This window comes from Vombatus ursinus, unplaced genomic scaffold (genome assembly GCF_900497805.2).
Source record: "Vombatus ursinus unplaced genomic scaffold, bare-nosed wombat genome assembly UNPS02014786.1, whole genome shotgun sequence".
NCBI classification, from domain to species: domain Eukaryota; kingdom Metazoa; phylum Chordata; class Mammalia; order Diprotodontia; family Vombatidae; genus Vombatus; species Vombatus ursinus.
The window spans coordinates 2634712-2657245 of NW_020954564.1; the positions used below are offsets into that span (position 1 = coordinate 2634712).

A 22534-nucleotide genomic window follows, 5' to 3' on the forward strand; every position below is an offset into this window, starting at 1 on the left:
TTTCTTTCTTTCTTTCTTTCTTTCTTTCTTTCTTTCTTTCTTTCTTTCTTTCTTTCTTTCTTTCTTTCTTTCTTTCCTTTTTTCTTTCTCTCTTTTCTCTCTTTCTTTTCTCTCTGTCTTCCAAAAATGTGTGATTTGGTGAAATCAGCTGATTTCTGAGAAACTCAAGGATGGGGAGAGAAAAGGATCTTTAAAGTTGCATACTTCCTGAACTCAAATGACTGCATCTATTTTTAACCTCTTTTAGATTTCTGTTCTGATAGTTTTCCCCTTAGTTTAAGGGAAAAAAACTAACAAACTCCCCAACCATTCTTGTTTTAAGCTTCTTGGGGGAGATACTTGTCTACATAGAATTAAAGGTGAGCTTCGTTGCCTGGAACTCATGGACTCCCTGTAAATGAGGATGTACAAAAACTGAGAGCCATGGAGTGGAATATAGAGAGGAAGCCAGAATTATAGACTTGACCATGGAGAGGCCATGCACATCCTTACTAAGTCCCAACCTCCAGATCCAGGCCTGTTGTATATTGACAGCCCAGACAGATTGATTCTGGGGCAATTGGTTGTTGTGCCTAAGCTGGTATAGCTCTCAGAAGCCAAATCAATTTCATTCCTCCTGCCTCATAACCCAGCCTGAATATCTGGCCTATTGGATGAATATAACAAATATCCTTGAGTCCCACCATTTCACCTTGTTGCTACTGAAGGGCGTAGACATTGATAGGGGTTTCGGTCAAATGGTTGGGAAATGAGACTTATTTGGGTGGCTCTGGTGCCACCTACCCTATTGGATGAAACACTTTTTTCCAAGAAACTATACCCCTAATGAGGAAAATGCTGGCAGACAGCATTTCCCACCTAGATGCTAACAATTGAATTCAGTCGCCAGATACTTTTTGAGCACATAATGTGTGCCCAGCTCTATCCTAAGAGCTATGTGATTATAGGGATGGATACACAAGTTGGAAATGTGACTTCTGCCCTTTTTGGAATATTCACACACACACACACACACACACATGCACACACACACGGACAAAATTAGAATTGGAGAAAATGAAGACTGGAAAGGACCTTAGGGATCATCTCCACCAATGCTCTCATTAATTAGACCATGGAAGGCAGGAAAAAAGGTTGGCTCTTTTCAAATATCTCATGATCTCGGTATCAGTGTGTGAAAACTATAGAGAGACAAGCTTTCACTCAAAGATTTCCTAATAATTAAATCTGTCTAGATGTGGGCCAGACTGCCTCAACAGGCAATGAGCTTCCTATTACAAAATGTGTCTGGGGAGGAGCACTCCCCTATTAGTCCCTCTTCTCACTGATACCATTTGAGATATATTAGAGGGATGGGAGATGGGGCTATTCTTTTTGAAAAAGGTCTAATCCAACTCTGAGAATTCCTAATTACAAAGCAATAAAAGGGGTGAATTATATGGTTTGGACTTTGAATGCTAGAGGAATTTAAAGAAGGTATAGCTCAAATTGGACTGGAGTGGTTCAGGAAGGCTTAATCAAAGAGGTACATCTTGAGTGGAGCCTTGAAAAAGAGATGAAGGGGAGTGAGGGCATTTCATGGGGGGCGTGAAATCATGAACAAAGATGATAAGGGGTAAATGAGTATTAGTGCCTTTCTATCAGAAATGCCTTATATTAATTTTGCATGTATAGAGTATCCTAAAAGTCTCAGTAGAGCTTCAGTACACTGAGACTTTTGGGAGAGCCTGTATTTTGTACATGCTTATTTTCCATATACTTTTATGTATACGTGTTGTTCTTTTCCTTCCCTCTCTCCAACAATGAATGGACAAGGACTCTGTCATTTATGTCTTTATAGTCCCAGACTCCAGTGTAGCATTTGACATTCAGTGGACACGTACTGAACCTATTATTTCATTGGCATAGATAGCTCTCTGAGGGAGAGGGTGAGGGAACTCCCTCTATCGATGCAGATGGGTACCTTCTTTGCAACTTACAATCATAGGGAGTTGCCTGGAACCCTGAGAGATTAAATGATTTCTCTATGGTCATAGAACTAGTATATGTCTGAGGTGGGCCTTAAGCTCAGGTCTTCTTGGCTTTGAGGCAGCTCTCTAATCACCATGCCAGGCAATACCCACATAATAGGCAATTATTAATACTTATTGATTGCTGTGGCCCCTGTGTGAGGACCATAAAGAGGAGCCTGGCATATTGGAGCCAATGGTATCCATTGGGGAGGAGGAGGGGAAACCTGAATTGTCTGGAAGATGTTTTGCAGTAAGTAACTAAGATTCAGCATCACTTCTATTTTCATTCTCTCTTTTCAAAGGCAAATGCAATGAGCAAAGTGAGGAAGGATCAGATTTGGAGCAGTTCAAGCCAGCTTGGTTAAATTTTCAATGTGAGCATTTACACCTCAGAATTTAGGAAATGCTGCAGATCAAGGGTTGATTCATTATTATTATTTTTGATTGTCTAGACTTGAGAAAATTATGGAGATGTTAGTAATGTAGATTAAACATTAAAGTGAGTTGTACATACATTTTCACCTCTGTATTAAAGCATTTGGATTTTATTCCATAGATAACTGTTATAGCCATTGAAGGTTTTTGAGCTAGACCAGGGGTGGGGAATCTGCAGCCTTGAGGCCACATGTGGCCCTCTAGGTCCTCAAGTATGGCCACATGTGGCCTTGAGGCTGACGATTCCCCACCCCTGGTCTAGACAGTGAAATCCATTAGAATTTCACAAAAATAATCTCTGAGGATAACTTCCAAGTATACATTTTTCTCTTTAAGCTCTTTTCCTACCATTATCACCTGAATATTCCTGGACAACTTCAAAATCTGCATTTTTTAGCTAAAAAAAGTTAAATTCATCATCTTCTCATTCATGCCCCTCCTTGCCCGCAAACATCAAACCTTGTTCTTTTCTTAGATTACTTAATTATAGCATTTTAATTAGGTCTGGACTAAAGGGAGACTCTGGGAATAGGATGTCAGAGACGGCTAAAAGAAAAGAAGGGAAGAATGGCTAAAAAATTGTCAATTAAATGGATGTACTTTTTTTTTCTGGGAGAGCCAGTTGTTAAACATTTTCTGTATACCATGAAGAAGGATCATTCTTTGCTACTCAAATTTCTGTAGAGCTGAGAGCATCCTTGGAGGTGGACACTCTCAGGTCAAAAACTGGGAACATTTTAGCCATCTACTGTATTTATGGAAAATCTAATACTCCAAGACATGGAGATTCAAGTGAATTTTTTTTAAAAAGCATTCCCATTAGAAAAAAAGATTTAATGAAAGAAATGGTACTCTCTTGTCCCTCATTGACTATGCTGTTAGACTGAATACTGAAGAGAAAGTTAAAGTAATATGAGATATAAGCCTATAATTAACCTTCAAAAGCGCATTCTTTCTAGTCTGCAAAGAGATGATTTCAGGCCCGTCCTCCAGATCCTGCCAAGGCACAAGTCAGGAATAATCAGGCTTCTGTAATAATACATCAGCCCTAGATCTGACAGATAGATAATATGCTCTCCAGGTGTCAGGGCCTGGTAGGGCTTAAAGTGTTGCTTTCCAGTAATCTCATGTTTGCCCTTGGCATGAGATTATTATTCTATTAGTCCTTTCCTGAAAGTGGTGGGAAAGGACAATTTCTGGTCCCTATTAAGTTGGAAGGCGATGACTAAAGAGATGGATCTTCTGTTTTCCATTAAAAGACTCTTTATCATTGTGCTAGTTAAAGCTTCCTCATTGCCTTGGATACTACCAGGTGGTGTGGGCACACAGTACTACAGCTTCAGAGATGTTAGAATAACCCATCCTTTCTTGGAGAGCTTGACATGTCTTCAAGAGAAAGGTAGAATAAGGGATCCAAACATATTTCCTATAATTATCGTGTGGCCTTGGATTTGTATGCTGTATGAGGGCTTAACTTTATGCTCTAGCACTCACTTAGAGAAGTGTTATGTGGTGGAGCTCACTCCACACTCTCCTTGCTACTTGTGTGACCGTGGACAAATTGATTAACCTATCTGGGCTTTATTCTTTTCATATGTAAAGTGAGGAGTTGTTCTGGATCAGAGATTCTTAATCTTTCTGTGTCACGGACTCCTTTTGCAATCTGGTGACATTTATGGACCCTTTTTCACATTAATGTTTCTAAGTGTATAAAGTAAAATACATAGGATTATAAGAGAAATTGATTCTGTTGAAATAGTTAAAAAAACAAGTTCTTGAACTTCAGTCTAAGTTAATTCAATAATCAATAAGAAACCTTAGGCTTCCTCTGGGACCACTAGATGGCACAGTGGATATAGTACTGGGCTTGGAATCAAAAAGACCCATGTTTCTGAGTTCAAATCCAGCCTAGGACATTTACTAGCTGTGTGACCCTGGGCAAGTCAGTTTTCCCCAGTTTCCTTCATCTGTAAAACGATCTGGAGAAGGAAATGGCAAACCACTCCAGTATCATTGTCAAGAAAAGCCCAAATGGGGTCACAAAGAATAAGACACAACTGAAACAACTCAACAATAACAATAACAAAAGCCTTTATGGCCTAGAAGATCTTTCACATTCCTTCCAACTCTAAACTTTGTATGTAATTTCTACTCCCTCCCTTTTTTAATTTTTTTTTTTAGTAATTGACTATTTCTTCAACAACTTACTTCCCCTGTCTAGGGACAATGGAAAGAGCATTGAATCTGGGGCCAGAGGGACTCGAAATCCTGCCTCTGACTCTGTAACCTTGGACAAGTCATTGGGATCAGCCTCCTTTGGAAAATGAATCAGTTGGATGAGCTAGAATCTGAAGTCCTTTCCAGCTCAAGATCAATGATCCCCTTCTACAATGCAAAGGGGTCAGACTAGATTGTTTTCTAAGGGTCCCTTCTAGTCTTAACATTTTATTTTTTCTAGGTTCCTTTTAGGTCCCTTTTGGCTCTAATATTCAATGTTCTAAGCATGGCTCCAGGTTGACATTCTGTGTTCTAAGATTTCTTCTACCTTTGACTTTTATATATTCCTTTGAGCTACAGCAACATTAATAATTATAGACCTTTATATATTGGCAAAGTGCTTTATGCAAATTATCTCATTTGCCTCCTTATAGCAATTCCATTAGGTAGATGCCATAGGCATTATTGTCCTTGTGTTCAGATGAGGAAATTGAGGCTCATGGGCTAAATGATTTGCCCAGGGTCACACAGCTAGCAACACAGATCCTTCATTACTTTAAATATCCCATGCTTTCTATTATATCACATCCCTCCTTCACTACTGATGCTCTAAGGTTCTTTCCAGCTCTGGCATTCTGTATTTTAAGACATTTTCTAGCTCTAGATTTTCTATATGCTATGGCATATAGAGAGGCAGCATGACATAGTGGGTAGAACCCTGAAGATCTGACTTCAAGCTCTTCCTCAGACACTAGCTGCATTATTCTGGTCAAGGCAGTCAACCTTTACAATCCTCAATTTACATATCTGTTCAATTAGAGGGTTGGATTAAATAACCTCTAAGGTTCCTTCTAGTTCTAAATTAATGATCTTATGGTCCCTCTGGGCTCTAACATTGTATGCTATAAGGCCTTTTCTATAGCGTTCTATAATCTATGTTCTAAGATTCTTTCCAGCTCTTAGATATCATGCTCTGGGGTTACTTTGGGCACAAATAGTCCAAGATATCTATCAGATCTTAAAGTCTATTGCCTAATATTCTATGCTGTAAGGCATTGATGTCAAACGTGAGGCTGCCCACAACATTCCCAAGAGCAGCCCAAACCAGATTAAAATAAATTATTTTAATTAATTTAATTCTATCTTTTTATTTTAATTAATTTAATTAAAAAATAAACAAAACTATAATAGAACATAGATAATGTTAATATGTGATTTTCTAAGTCTTAATATAGGGATTCTTATGTATGGTTCACTTTTTTGAGTTTAATACCAATGATTTAAGGTTTCTTTGACCCCTAGTGTTCTTTGATTCTACTAGCCAGTATGCCTGGGGGCAGGGAAAGTGGAGGATTCTGTTGGGACATAAATCCTTTCACTGCATATTCGGCTTCTGCTTTTTGTGGTTTTCCTGTAATGATGGCCCATCACATTTCATCATCTTCTTTTTTCTTTTTGGTATGAACAAAAACTCCTACCTCAGTTGGTGTGCTTGATATTTGCTGTTTCTGAGTATTGTGTGGGCAGAAAATTTACATCAATGTGAAGGTTGAGGGTTCCCTAGAGGGATTTAGGTCCATCCCCTGGCATTCCCAATGACGATTTTCTGCTTTGAAAAGAGCCTGGCAAGGTCCAGTAATGAACTCACCATAGTGGGCTCTACTGAGTGGTAAATCCCCTCTTTTCTGAGGCTTTGCAAATAGGACACTTTCTTGCATAAGCTTTTCTTGGATAAAACTATAGTAGATGAAAGATGTGCTTTTATTTTTCTCTGGATTGTTCTTTGGCTTTTTTCCTCTGTTAGTACACAGAGAAAGCCTCCTTGGGGCTTAATGTTAAAGTGGGATACCTACTCATCTATGTGTCAGGGGATTTCTTGGGCCAAGAATTGGCTATAAAACACAGAAAGCTATGGGGCAAAAAAACAAATAGAATTTCAATCACCTGGCAGAAACACAGAGTTGGCATAATGAGAAGAGGACTGATCCAGGAATAAGGAGAGCTAGGTGTGAGTCTCCAGCACTGTTATTAATGTACTTGATGAAGTCATGTTTAGCTTTGTTAGTTTTGTTTTTTAATTTGTAAAATGAGGTTAACAGTATTTCCCTACCTATCTCAAATGGTTGTTGTGAGGATAGAATGAAATTACAGATATAACGTACTAAATTAATGTAACCTGTTACTATTTTTATCTTTCTTTTGCAAAGGAGAAGCAGATTTGCCCTTGTGTTATTGAATTTGTATTCTGGAAGAACTGCTATATTAGACATGATAAATTTGCATTGACTACTTCAAGGGGCTTCTGGACACTGGTAGAGAAATAGCTTCTTTAATATAAAAGAGTGTCTGGACTAAGGCAACATTACTCAAATCGCTCTCTGGCTAGTGGGCCCTGTAATCTTAATACCTTTGGCAGAACAATGAAGCTGGTGAGATTTGATGTTGGCATTTTCTCCTATCTCCCACCTCTGGTTCTTGACCCCTCTCTCCGGAGTGCCCTATCACAATGTTCCACCAGGACCTGCTCTCCTAGTCGCTATGTTCTACCTCCCCTTACCCCCCCCACCCCACCAAATTTTAGTTGGTCTCTGTCTCCATCTTGTATATTTGTAGTTATTTATGTATTCTCTAATCTTTTAGAATTCAAGCTTCTTGCAAGAAGGGACCATGTTCTTGCATTTCCTTATATCCTTTGCCCTTGGTATATACTAAGAGCTTAATAAATGCTTTAGTAACTGACTATCTGTCACTTTCTTAGAACCTTGATCTTGCTTTGAAAAGCTAATAACTTGCTATCAGATAAAGATCCATTCTAAGGAGCTAATGACGAGTAGTATTTGTGTTTTAACAGTTGGTATATGGAGATCTTATCTTAAAACCCAGAATATCAGAAATGGAAAGAGACTTATAGATGATCTAACCCACCTCTCTCATTTTACAGCAGAGAAAACTGAGGCCCAGAGAGCTAAAGTGACTTCCATATGGTTTCATGGTTAGTAAGTGGCAAAATGAGGACTCAAACATCTATTTTCTGGTTCTAGGTCCAGTCTTTTCACTAGAAACAGCTATTAGTGGGAGCTGTCTTTCTTTGGTTCCTCAAGTCCCACCCCAAGCATAGAAGGTCAGCCCTCTGACCAACCCATACCAGGATGTGGGTTTGTTGAGGACTTTCACTTTTTCTCTTCTGACAGTTAAGCAACAAAGTTTTATAACAAGTCAAGCAACTGAAGCATTCATGATTAATTTCAAAGTCTTACCTCCTATAAGGGGGAACTTCTCAGGTGGCTGCGGGATGGGTTCCTGAAGGAAGAAAAGAAGCCAGGAATGAAGGATGCAATTCAAACTTAATATTACACGCTTCCTTTAAAGTACTGTATCTTGCTTCAAATGTGCTTTCTCCTCCTGATGTGTGTGCTTTAATAGGAATACCCTCATGCTTATGGACAACCAGGAGGTTTCAGACTGATCAAGTCCTTTTATGTCAGGCTGTCTTATTTGGCCTCCACTAACCTCCTTCACTGATGCCTTGTGTTTTGGAGATGACTGACTGTGAGGTCAAAGATGCTGAGTTAATAGGACAGAAGCTCTGATGTGTTGGCAAGGATCTGAATGTCAGCAGAGTTGTCGTGAGCAATTTTGGGACCTAGACCAGGCAGTAGAAAATGTCCCCTGCACCTGCAATGGCCTCAAATGATTTTGTAATTCATAGTGTAAAGATATTACAAGAAATAATTAAGACAAATTTAGTTGAGCAAGAAAGGTGACCCCCCCAGACAGTGGTCTCGTAACAGATACTTTAGCATACTAAGCCACAGGGACAAAGTCCAGTTCTTCATAATGACAGGAAACCTCCAGCATCAACCCCTTATGGGAGTCCTAAGGATACTAAACCTTGGATCTCTGGGGTAGATAGGACTGAGTCGAACAGAGAAGGAGCTCACCTGGGGTGTGGCTGCTGACAGAGTATGTGTGTGTAGACTCTACACTGTAGAGAGTAAGTGGACCATTTGGTACCTTCCAATTTTACTTGCTTATTCTTGCTAACTAGATAATAAGCTCAGTTTTTTCCCTATGTAGTGGAATTAATATCAGTGCTATCAGAATGAAAATACAAAACATTTAAAACTGGCACAATCTTTTAAAATTATTATTTTAAGTTTTGTCCTCTTCAAAATTTGGTGAAACCAAGCCCCAGTCACCAATGCATATAGACCCAAGGATGAGCTGTGCATCTGTTCTGAGGATCAGTACAGTTGGGTTCAAGGACTCTTGCCACTAGCAAGGCAGCCTGATTAGATTATGGATTTTTTTAACCTTGTCAACTCACAGAATTCAGAAGAATTCACAGAATCACAAAAACTCAGAGTTGGATGGAATCTCAGAGGCTTTGCAGTCTAATCCTTACCTAAATGGGAATCTCTTCTTTAAAATCCCCAAAGGGGCATCTAGCATCTTTTAGAAGACCTCTGATTTAGAGAAACTCACTATAGTTCATTCTGCTTTTGGATAGCAAGCACCCAGATTCTCACTCTGACACCTTGAAAGATCCAGTTTTTGATAAATGTGGGTACTCCTGCTAATAATGCAGAGTGTGACTTAGCAAGGACATTGACAAACTGGAGGATGGCCAGAGAATTTTTTTTTCCTTGCTTCAAGCTTAAATCAGCCACTGTACAACTCAAGTCCTTGTTCAGTATTTAGTTCTGCCATATGGAACCAAGTAGAATTAATAGAATTTCTCTTTGCCCTGATAGCCCTTCAAATACCAAAAGACAATTATCACTGTACTGTTCACCAATCTCTACCCTTGCCACCAAAGCATTATTTTCTTTTCCTTTGATACTTAACAACCTGTATAGCTTTGGGCAAATCACTTTACCTCCCTAGTCTCAGTTTCCTCATATGCAAAATGAAGATGTTGGGCTCTATGGTCTCTAAGGTCACTTTCCAGCCCTAAATCTATTAATCTCTGCACACAAAATATCCCCAGGTCCTTCAGCTAGTCCCCACATAGCATGACCTTCAGTTTCATAGGATCATAGATATGGAACTGGAAGGGACCTTAGTGAGTTTCCTTATTGTCCTAGTCACTTTCCTCTGGCCATGTTCCAATTGGTCACTGTCTTTACTGAGTCATGGTCTTTATTAGTGGAGGGAAGTAATCACATGAGTCAAAACCTAAAACACATCAAATTGAAAATCCCATCTGTGCTTCCTGTATGAGATTCATTAATTAGAGATATAAAACCTTTCTTGTGGCTGAATTAAGCACAGCTTGCCATCAACAAGAAGGGATAATTCTTGGTAAGGGAAAGTTTGGGATTTAGAATCTTAAGTTGTCAAACACTCCTAGTTCTTGAAAGGAAATGAGGCAAAGAGATACCAGATGGTGTCTCCTGAGAGGGAGAATCATTTGGGAAAAGAGGATTTGCATAGAATTTGACTTTAGCTCTCTTGCTGCCCCTCACTGTGCCAATTAGTCACTCCCTGCCCATGATGGTATCTAAATTTCAGTTCAGGAATGACTAAAATTTCAGTTCAGGAATGACTAGAAAAGATTAAAGTAAGCCACTGTCTTCAAGTATTTGAAGGGCTGTCCTATGGAAGAAGGGGCTGATTTGTTCCTCATAGTTCTAATAGGTAGAACCAGTACCAATAGGCAGCAAGTTATAAGTCCACCATATGAAAGGATGATCTTTCTAAAAAAAAATCAAAGATTTCCTGTAATGCAATGGACTGCCTCATAAAGTAGCAAGCTTCCTGTCCTAATGGTGTGGAAATGAAAAACTTTGAAAGGCTTAAAAATTCTTATCAATGCAATGGCCAACCATGATTCCTGAGGACCGATAGTGAAGAATGTTACCTATCTTCTGACAGAAAGGTGATGGCCTAAATATGTAGAGTAAGACACACTTTTTTTTTGGACATGGCCAGTAGAGGATTTCTTTGCTTGAATATGCATATTTGATATAGTGTTTTGTTTTTGTTTTCCTTTTTTTTTTTCAAATGAGGGGGCCTAGGAAGGAGATAAAAAAATGCTTGTTAATTAAAAAAAAATACAAGAAAGTCTTCTAGCAGATATTGGATGACCTGAGGATGAAGGTAAATTTGCAGGACAGCCTCTTCTAACTCTGAGGCTATGATTTCATGAGTCCTTCTGCTTTCTACACCTCAGTCTCCTCATCCATGAAACATAGGCAAAAGAAAAAAGGCCTTTGAGATCCCTTAGAGAGTTTATGATTCTATGAACTAACTTCACCAACTGATGGATTTCTTTTTGGAAGTCACTGGAAACAACAAGTGGGTGATATTATAAGCAAGTGACACTGCATTTTTACTGGTACAATGGAGTGGGTAGACAACAAATGAAATTCTAGCTAACTTCTGGATGCTTAACTTCTTTAGCTACTCTATGTCCTATTACTACCTCAGGATCCTGCTCTTTGATTTCAAAGATGGTAGTCTGCTCTTTGATAAATTATTCATTTGTAAGGTGCTAATGATGGTGAAAGTGAGTTCAGTTCAATTCAGAAAGGCCTATCGTACACTTAATATGCACAGAACACTGTGTTCAGAACTGGGGGTTAATCTGTTACCCCTCTCAGGGCTGTTTGCTTTTGAATGAGGAAGGGCCTGTTGGAGGCATAGCCATAAACAGTAGCAGTGTGGTTCTGTAGAGAGTTCTTATAAGGGATCACAGGACTCATGGCTCTGCCACTGATTCACTCTGTGTGTGACTTAAGGCAGATTGATGACCCCTCAAATCCTCCCAGCTCTATATCATAAGGTTCTGTGACCTTCTAGCTAGCGTCTCTCTGTCCATACCCATAAAATAAGGCATCTTGACTAGATGATCTCCAAAGACTGTTCCAACTCTAATAAATCTGTGTTTTGTGTTCTAACATTCTGTAGCCTAAGGTTTGATCCAACTCTAACATTTTATGATTTAAGTTATTTTCATTGAAATAAAGTAAAAGCCAGGACCTTTTGAGATCTCCCCAGTCTCTCATTGATGTGCGCTCACTGGTAGAGGTACATGACCTGATTCTGTACATGAAAGAATTCTCTTTCATTTAGTATCGTAAGGAGAGAAGGAAGGGAAAGAAACAATCACAAGTCCAGAGACCCGAGTTCAAATTATAATTGTTGTTGTTCAGTTGTCTTGGTCATGTCTGACATCCCATTTGGAGTCTTCTTAGCAAAGATACTGGAGTGGTTTGCCGTTTCCTTCTCCAGCTCATTCTATAGATGAGGAAACTGAGGCAAACAGGATTAAGTGACTTGTTCAGGGTCACTCAGCTAGTGAGTTATCTTAGACTTGATTTGAACTCAAGTCTTCCAGATTCCAGGCCTGGTGCTCTATCCACTGTGCCACATAGCTCACATTTTTATAGCACTTAAAGGTGCTATGAGGTAGACAGTGGTTCGTATGAATGTTCTCATTCTTATTTTAAAGGTGGGGAAATTGAGACTGAAAGAGGTTTGAATGGTTTGCTCAGGGTCACACAGTATTTTCAGACTCAGGCCTCCCAACACCCAACTCCACTCTTCTTTTTCCCTGAACTGGTGAGTAAGCTGTCTCTTTCCTTCTCTGGGCCTCAGTTTCCTCCTCTGAAAAATGAAAGGATGGGCTAGAAGGTTTCTAAGGACACTGCCAAAGTTATCACTATGCTTCTTTCCACCATCTTCAGAACAAAAGCAAATAGACTTTTTGGGTACTTCACGCTGGTGGCTAATTTTATAAGAACATGGTTGTTGATTCATTAATTGTAATAGTTCAAAGCACATATAATTTGTAACTAAGCCAATTTCTTTAAGTGCCTCCCATCCCCCCACTTTTGGGAGACTTTTAGGGGATGAGTTGGGGTACAGTGTCATGTACTGAAGTCCTTGAGAGTGGAGGGGACCTGGAGAATGCATGTGGCTCAGTCTCTTACCTGAAGGAATTTCTAATGGATAAAAATGAAAAAGCCAAAGGCCATTTCATCCGATCTCTTGCTCTGTTCAAGATCAATGGACTGATGATCATCATTCTCTTCCTGAAGATAGTAACAACTCACTCTAATATAATCCTTTAATGTTAATAAAAGAGCTTTACTTCTGTGAGGTTGGTAATACAAGTATTTTCCTCCTGGTTTTACAGATGAGCAAGTGAAGCCTTGGGGAGACTAAATGATTTCCCACAATCACTTTGTAAGCCTTTGAGTTAGCATTTGTTAAGTGCCTATTGTGTGCCAGGCACTGTGTTACATGGTTTATCAGCATTACCTCATTTGATCCTCACAACTAACCCTATGATATAGGAGAGATTATTATCCCCATTTTACAAATGAGGAAATTGAAGCAGACAGAGGTTAAATGACTTGTTCAGAGTCACACAGCTATTAAGTATCTGAGACTTCCTGACTCCAGGCTCAGCAGTCTATCCACTGAGCCATTTAGCTGCTTCTAGGATAAATGAAGGAATGAATTAAGATTTTATTTTGTTGTTCAATAGAATCCTAGGATCATGGACAACTAGAGATGGAAGTGTCCTTAGTACCTAACATGTAGAATATTAGACCCACTAAAAATGAAATAAAACAAAACCTTTGCAATTGTCTAGTTTAACCCCCCTTTAAAAAGTCCCAGATAAAAGTCCTGCCTCTGACATATGACCCTATGACCCTGAGCAAGTCACTTAACCTCTCATTGCCTGTAGATGCCCTTAGAATTTACTCAAGGCTGCAGAGCATAGTAGAGGCAGAGCCGTCACCAGCATAGGTCACCTTTGCCTTAGTAATGTATTTCATTCACCCTTTCAGACTACACAAGATAATGCTCACAGCCTATTATATCAGGGTTCCCTATGTGGCTTCCCTTTAAGTCTTATTCAGAAATCTCATACAGCACAACAGTGCTGTGACTACCAGTGGGCAAATGGAGCTTTTTCCAGGGTCTCAACATTTGGTGGCAGAACAAGGGGAAACGTTTTTTCCTTCAGTGCCACCATAGCCCCTGACCCTTGACTGAGAGTACTCCAGCATTATGTGCTGTGATTACTCCTACCACCTCCTCAGGTCCCATAGCTGTCATGCCCTACTCTCAAAGTAACCTTAAACCCCATGCCCTACCTGGTAAGGCTGTACTCTCTGTAAGACAGCCACCCCAGAAGTAGGCCCATCCCCTGCCTGCTCCTCTCTCTCCTCCCCACAAGCTAAGTTTGCCCCAGCTACAGTTCTGGCTAGTTATAACTCTGTAGTGTGATATAATATTTAGAGTCAGATGGACCTGGGTTCAAATCCTGAATCTACTGCTTACTGCCTATGTAACCTTGATCAAGTCACTTAATCTCTTTGGGCCTCAGTTTCCTTAATTGAAAAAGTGAGAGAACTGAACTAGATGAAGGTCTGTTCCAACTCTATTTCTATGAGCCCAGTCACTTGAAAGATTTTAAAGTTCCTTTTTAGTGGTAAATCTCTTTTTAAGGGTGTAGCACAGATATTGCACCAGCTTGGCTCAATATCTCCAGTTGCAGAAAGATGCAATTAGATTCAAATGCCTCTTTTTTTTTTGGATAAGAATTGAATTAGACAATCACATGTAACCACTGATTATAGGAGATGTCACAGCAGGTACTGGCCCAACCTCGTTCCTGTCCATCCTTAGTTAATAATAATAATGATAATGACAACAATAATAACATTTATACAGTCCTTTAAGCTTTAGAAAGTAATTTCTATATATTATATCATTTGATCCTCGCAACTATATGAGGTAGACACAATTATTATCCTCATTTTACAGATAAAGCACTATCAAGTTCATGGCTGTACTTTGATATATAAACATGAGTTTTTAGGGCCTAGGCTCTTCTGAAAAGAACAATTTGTGTTTGGAACCCATGTCCTAAAGGTTGATGCTTACTCTTTGTGGGGTATAGTTAGTGTTACTGAAAAATGTTGTAAAAATGTGATGCAAGGGAAAGAGCTCTGAAACAGGAGTAGGGCAACAATTATTGTTATTATTAGACTCTTTGGGATCTCTGTGATAAATGGATTCAGCCCTCTCTGACCAGAATGACTTGAATTAGTTTTGTTAGAGAAAGTGCTAACTGGATTATACAAAAAACAAACAAACAAAAATAGTTGTTTAAAATCAGCATTTGAAACCCATTACTAATACAAATAAGAAAATTAATACCCCTCTACTTGCTTGCCCTTCTCCCTCCCCGCTAATAATAATCCTTCCTTCTTCTCGCCCAAAGGACAGGCCACAGAGCAAGTATAGGAAGAGCCCAGTTGCATTTATAGGAGACAATACAGCTCTTGAGTGTATCATGACATCTCTAAGGGGACCCTAGGAACCATGTAGCAATGGGCTTCCCTTGCTCCAGCCATGGCCCTCGTATGTACTATCCAAGGTAGAGGCTGCGTTCCCCCTGCCAGCAGCTAATTGACTGTTGTCCATTCTTCACTCCATTCAAGTAAGGTCCTGAATGATTGAGAGAAGTATATTGATAACTTTGGCAGTGTCCTTAGAGACCTTCTAGCCCATCCCTTCATTTTTCAGAGGAGGAAACTGAGGCCCAGAGAAGGGAAGAGACAGCTTACTCACTAAGTTAGGAGAAAAAGAAGAGTGGAATTGGGTGTTGGGAGGCCTGAGTCTGAAAATACTGTGTGACACTGAGCAAACCATTTAAACCTCTTGAGTCTTAGTTTCCCCACCAAAAAATAGGAATGAGAATACTCATACTGTACACTGACTGCCTCATGGTGTTGTCCTCAGGAAAGTGCTTTGTAAACTTTATAGTGCTATAAAAATGAGAACTATTATAATTTCAACTCAGGACTCCAGACTTATGATTGTTTCCTTCCTTCAAATGCTATACTTTATCCCTACTCTGTCTCCCTCGTAAGGAAATTGGTTTCTCTCTCAGTCTTTTGCTATTAATTGCTCTGGCTTTTTCCTCTTCTGTCAATATTTCTTTTTTTCCTCCAGGTCAAACTTCCTGTTTATAGCAATTTCTTTCTCTGAGTCAATATCTCTGCCTCTAACAATCTCTCTCATCCTTTCCCCATTTGCTTGGGTCTCGTCTTCTCTTCTCTTCTCTTCTCTTCTCTTCTCTTCTCTTCTCTTCTCTTCTCTTCTCTTCTCTTCTCTTCTCTTCTCTTCTCTTCTCTTCTCTTCTTTCTCTATCTGTCTGTCTGTCTCTGTCTGTTTCTGTCTGTTTATCTCTGTCTCTCTCTCCACCCTCCTTCCCCCCTTTCTCTTGCAAATAGTCATACTTATTGAAAATGAGTAGTCTTTTCCTATCATATGTCCCCCTCCCCAACCCCATCCATGGATCAGGAAATAGGTGGTCAGTTGCTGATAGCAGCTCAGAACACACTAAGCAGCTTTTGGGTACTAATTCATGAAGTCCATTCCTCATCCATGTTATGTTGTTTAATAGGGACATAAACTTGGATGGAGGATGGGTTGGGTTAGAGTCACTATCTACAAAGATGAGGTTAGCTCTGCTCTTAAAGTAGATTCATTGGTAGGTGTATTGAAAGGATTATGTTGCTGACTTCTACCAGTCCCTAAGGGCAAAGTAAAATGTCTACCTGGATAGTCTCTCTATCTAAGCCTCTTCCTCAATGGGGAGAATATAGTACCATAGATTTTAACATTATAGGTCCAGTTTGTTTTAGAAAGTATTTTTATACATTTCTTTTATAGATGTTCTCTCCCTTGCAATACATTATTTAATGAATACATCATTGGTCAGTTACCTAATTACCCATTTACATTACATTTTTTGAAAGCTTATTCAAATACTGCCATTTCAAGTTTTAATTCCTCTATGTAGTTTTTCCTGACCTCTCTAGCTCATTTTGCAGATGTCTCCTTCCTCTGAACCCCTCAAGAAATTGGAATTGTGAATTTGACTCCCTGCATCACTACTGAGGGTATTGTTACCTATAAACGTGATCTGTATTGTTAGGTATGTGCAAGACCTATTTTTTCAGTTAGTCTGTAAACACCTGAATAAGCCTTTCAAGTCTGGCATGGCCTTATTGCACTGTCCATCTAAAAGTTCTTCAGCCTAAGCAGGTGAAACTTCTCTGGGAAGGAAATAAAAATGCACCCAGTCATGTAATCAGCTTTTCTAATCCATTTATACTTCCAAGTAGAAAGGTCAGCTTAAGGAAGAGAAGCACAAAGTCTGATTTAAAGACATTTTTACTACTTTGATTGCTGGGAAATAAGACAACCATACTCAATAAATGACCCAAACATCTCTATACTGAAGTAAACAGAAGAACAAAAATTTATAATGGGTTGAATGAGAATTTATAATACGGTAGGAAGAGTATCACGCTAGATTATGTGTCCTGGGGGTATAATCCTGGATCTACCACTAAATGTTGTATTGTCCCCTGATTCCTAGTTTCTCTATTTATAACATTATCTAGTTGGATTTTTAAGATTGCTTCCTACCCTAACATTCCATGTTCTAAAGTTCCTTTCATCTGTAACATTCTATATTCAAAGTTCCTTTCCAGCTCTAAAATTCTGCATTCTAGCATTCCTTCCAGTTTCAACACTCCATGGTCTTATATTGTATTTTCTTTTAGCTCTAACTTTCTAAGGTTCCTACCAACTTAGGCTCTATGCTAAGAATGTTTTTCAGAATTATATTTGGCTATATATTCCATGATTACTCTCCATTTTCCTCTCTGATTTTACTAGTTGGGCTTTGTATCTATATATCTATAAATGTACATATATATGTGTATGTGTGTATGTATTATACACACACACACACACACACACACACACACATACATATAGTGGCAATGGCTTAGGAATGAAGCCACACTAGGACATTTGAGGGCATTGTCCCATTTGGATACATATATTCCCAGCTAAAATTTCTCTCTCAACAACTGCCTGGTTATTTACATTGTTATTGTGATATAACATCTGGGCCCACTAGTAAAATATTACTGCCTATGATATTGCATATAATCTATGAAAAAACAGCTACTTAAGGACTGCTTCAATTTTCTTGCTATGGCCATTGATGTATGAGAATAGATATTAATTATTTCACAATTGATCAATAACCTATTTAATTAGAATATTTTGAAATCTTCAATACAGAGAGCTGCAAAGTAAAAAATAATGTGTCATTTCCTCACAGATTGGAATCTAACTTTATTTGGGATTGGCTACCACCTTTAACCAAGCCAGATACATTAAAATTAATAATTGGAATGAGTTTTTCCATCGATCTTGGGCTCCTGACTCTCAAAAACTGACAATGAGGTTTGGCCACAGGCAGTTGATTTTTAAGAAACTTTCAGTCCTTTGTCCTGAATGGCAATGGACTGTCTGGCCACTTGTGTATCATGTTCTGCTCAGGAAAACTAGAACATTTCATAAACCCCAGAATTACCTTAATAGCATTCTAAAATAACGAGCTATGAAGCACTTTACGATGACCATGCTGTGGTTTGCTTTGATTTTAGTTTTATCAATACTAATGAATAGTACTTTGGAAGATTCCTTTACAAGAATCATGCTTTGGATTCATAGCTTGTAACTTTTTCCTTCTGGCTTTTCCTCTGTTGTTAATAATACTTGGCCCCCACTTTAGTGGTTAGTGCCCTCCCCCCAAATCATTTTTGTAGATAGCAATATGCATACATGCTATCTTTCCCTACTAGACTGTATACTTCTCTAGAACAAGGACTGTTTAACTTCTACTTCTGTTATTTCACTTACTAGTGCAATGTGTTCTGATACTTATTAAATGCTTGTGGATTTTGTAATTCCATAATAATAGAAGTTGTGGTGGGAATAGTAGATCACAATTATGTAGTATCCTAGGGTTAACAAAGCCCTTTCCTCAAAGTCCTGTGAGGTAAGTAAGGCAAATATTTCTTCTCCCTAAAGGGGATTTCTCTTTAAATATGCATAGGACTCGATGACCCTTAAGGTCTTTTCTCATTTTGAGAGTCTGTGATTCCTATTTTATAGATGAGAAGACTGAGGCTCCAAGAGACTAAATACTTTGTCTGTGCTTACCTAGATGCTAAATGTAGGAGCCTCAGTGCCTTTGACTGAAATGAAATCAAAAGAGCTCTGTATTTAGAATCAAGAGATCCTTGTTATAATCCTGACTTTCACATGAATAAGTGATTTGACCTCGGGCAAGTTACTTTTAGTACTGACCCTCAGTTTCCTAATTTGTAAAATGAGGAGATTGAACCAGGTAATCTTTAAAGTCTTTTTTTCCAGGCTGAATGTTTTGAGATTTGAACGTTCCATATTTTAATAATTTTTCTGACTCTAACATTCTCTGTTCTAAGTAGAGGGAAACTGAGATCATTATGTCAAGGTCGTTTGAGCCCTCAAATTGCATAGTACTACAAGTACATAGTACAACTTCCACTGCTGCCATTGATAATTGTCATGTTTTGAGGAAGTCTTGAGGGAACATTCCATCTACTTTGTTGTTAAGAAGCACTTTTTTGGGGGAGAGGGATGGGTGTGGTGGGGAGGATGGGGGAGCTTTCAAGGATGGACCTCAAAGTGAGCCTTCCAGATAGCCCTTCTCACATTAGGACAGTCCAACACTGAAACGTTCATGTAAAGCTTTTTGTCCACCTCAAGTCCCAGGGGTGTCTTTGCCTGTCTTCCCTATCAATGTGACCATGGGCATCTTACTTCTCTGTCTTGCAGGTTCCTATCAATAAAATAGGGGGAAAAACCCCAGTATCTGCACTGACTCTCTGTTCACAGAGTTATTGTGAAGAAAATACCTTAACATGACAGAGAAATGGGAGTCATTAGCATTCTTGGCTTACCTTCTTAGAGAGGAATCAACTTTTGAATTTAACATTTGGAACATTTAACTGGGACTTATTCTGAACTTGAGGGCCAAGTCTTTGGAACAGAAGACAAGTGTATGATTATGATATCGTGTTGACTACACTCAAGCTTCCTGCCATGATATGAGTTCTATGTCGGGACCTTTTTTTTTTTTAAAGCTGCCTTACAACCTGACTTCCACCATGCACTTCTTGTTGTCTGTGGGCTTCTCTCCCCTAACTCTCTGAAACATTTGAGGAACTACCCGAAAAAATGTGCCTCTGCCAAACAAGTGATTTAGCCCGAATCTGGTTCCTCTTTTCTCTCTGAGTTGTTACTGTTTATCTCAAGTAATTTATTGGGTTTTTCAAAGAATACCTCCAGGAAGAACAAAGCAAAACAAAACAAAACAAAACAAAAGTTAAGACAGGAAGGGGGAGAGGATGCCATTGACTTACCTTCTTCTGAACTACTAAGACCATTATAGTCGCCAGAGTAAAGATGAGACACAGAACCAGGGTAGCTGTGGTGAAATAAAAATAAGTCCGGCTAGTGGCCCTGAGGTGGCTTGTGACTGTGCCTTCAGACACATTCATGGCTGCCCCAAGAGAAGCATTCAGTTGGTGGAGGGACGTTTGCTGTGGTACAGAAGACATTCTTTATATACCACCCCCCTCCACCTCACACCTTATCGCCCTTGATCTGTTGAGACTCACAGGCCATCTCTGTTCCAAGTAGGATTTTCCCCCTTCATCCTGGATCATGTGACCTGGAAAAAAAATCTTCACTGTTTGTCGGATGAAGAAAGACCTCTCTGGGGGCGTGAAGTGAAAGGCAGCAGGCGATGGGAGAAAGAGATTCATTTTCTTGCCAAGGATTTTGTTGCTGGTCGTCTGGTGAGCTACATCGAAGGGGTCTGATGTCAGAAGGCGAGTGGGAAGCAATCTCACCCCCGGCTCTCTTTGTGTGTGAAGTTGTGTGGAGTGACTTGTGTTTCACTTATAGTCACCGGTGGTGGCAGCTTAGTGCTTCAGCTAGTGCTTTCTTCTTCCAGAGAGTCATTTCTGCACGGTGTTCTCCACTTAAAAGAGTCACCTACCCAGAAAGCCCACATCTGTTTGGGGGTCAGGAAGGCTGGATTTCACAGTAGAAAGGCTCCTGGGAAAGTTATTTCCCCTCACTGGGTCTCAGTTTCCTAATCTGTAAAATGATGGGGTAGAATGAGATGGTCTCTAAGATTCTTTTTATACACACACACACACACACACACATATAGTTATCCTATAACTTAAATGAATTAGTTTTACTAATATTATTGCTGTGGTTAAAAATGGGCTCTCTCTTTCCCCTCCCTATATCTATCTGTCTATCTATATTTATGTATATATAGCTATAAGTATATATGTATATAGTTTTCTATCTTGATGTATATGGCTATAACTATGTATCTCTATGTATATAGCTGTCTGTCTCTATTTCTGTCTTTGTGGGATGTCTCTCTTGAAAGGCAGATTGGAATATTGGGAGTCTTGTATCTGGAGTAAGAGGACCTGGGTTTTAATTCCACCTCTGTTACTTTAGTATCCTGGGTAAATCACTGAACCTCTCTGAGCCTCAGTATCCTCAGCTGAAAAAAGAGACGGGTTGACTCAATATTCTCTAAGGTCCCTTTCAGTTTCAAATCTATAAAATGAATAGACAAAATCCTTCTGAGACTTTTGGAAAGATAGGAAGGGGTATCCTGTGTACAAGGTTACTGGACTGAGTCAGAAGACATGAGTTCTAGGTCTGGTTCAGTCACTAATTCACTATGAATCAATCCCTTTTCTTCTCTGGGACTTAGTTTCTTTACGAGGGGATTAGAATAAGTGATATCTCAGATCCATTCTGATTCTGAAGTTCTTTGAAAGAATTCTAAAAAAATATCTTGGGGTTAAATATACTGTTCTAGAATAATGTCTCAACAAGTACTATTGAACAATAAAACTTACTGACTGAAAAATCACGTGAACAATTTATCTGGAGTTATTGAGTCTGCTATCAGCCAAATTAAGCAGCAGTACCTTTATATTTTCTATACTAAACAAGGCCTATGGGTACCATTTGGTGCTTGCCATACTGAGATGCCAAAGGAATGACATGATTGGAAAAGAAGGCCACATATGATCTAATCATCTATTTTACCTACATGGAAAACATCTATCTAGGTCCCAAGTTTTAACGATTAATGTGCTTTCACTATATAATACAGAAACAGCCCAAATAACTTACTGGGTGAAGCATGATTTCCTCAGCTATAATGCAGGGGTTATTAGCCTTTTTTGTGTACTGGATCTCCCTCTTTAGCAGTCTGGTGAAGCTTATGGACTCCTTTTCAGAATAATGTTTTCAAATATGTAAAACAAATTATATAGGATTACAAAGGAAACCAGTTATATTGAAATATATTTGTCAAACATTAAAAAAAACAACCTAAATTCATGGACCTCAGGTTAAGAACACCTAATAACTTAAATGGACATGACTGTTGAATGCTTCATGGAAAACATACCTCTACCTACCTTAGACTGTTCTAGAAACTTATTGCTTGTATTCCTTTTTCTTTACTGATGTGGACAAAAAGGGTTACTTGACACATTCATTATACTATCAAAATACTTTGAAAATAAACTGCAACAGTTAAAGTGGCATTATTTGAGCTTTGGAATTACATTTCTCACATTTCATTGCCAAGATTCAAATGTACGTGGAATATTTTTTTTTCTGGAATTAGGTTTTAGGTCAGGTGGACATCAGGCTTATCCAGGGCAGATTTGGACAGTTGCTTTGGGATTTTATCTGAACCATTCAGCTGAGACTCTTTGAATTTTTCTATTCCTAGAATTGCATTTAGAATTAGAATTCTTGTCTGGTAGTTGGTTTCAAATGTGGCTTAGTGGTATTTTGTCCCTTTATTGTCCCCTCCTCATTCTACTTCCAGGTGATTTTGTCTGGAGAATGGCTGAGGGTGCCATGGCTTTCCCAGG

At 39.0% G+C, this 22534-nt stretch overlaps 1 protein-coding gene across 1 annotated transcript in view; it reads right to left on the reverse strand.

Moving 5' to 3' along the window:
• The window catches only part of LOC114047124 (tumor necrosis factor ligand superfamily member 8-like), a 37373-nt gene extending 16819 nt beyond the window's left edge, over positions 1–20554 (reverse strand). Inside the window, exons 1-2 of the mRNA XM_027867873.1 lie at positions 19967–20554; positions 7922–7964 (exon numbers count right to left, since the gene is read on the reverse strand). Of these exons, the coding sequence (XP_027723674.1) occupies positions 7922–7964; positions 19967–20164 (241 nt within the window). The 5' untranslated portion in view covers positions 20165–20554. The remainder of the gene's footprint in view (positions 1–7921; positions 7965–19966) is intronic.
• Between the last annotated feature and the right edge of the window lie 1980 nt (positions 20555–22534).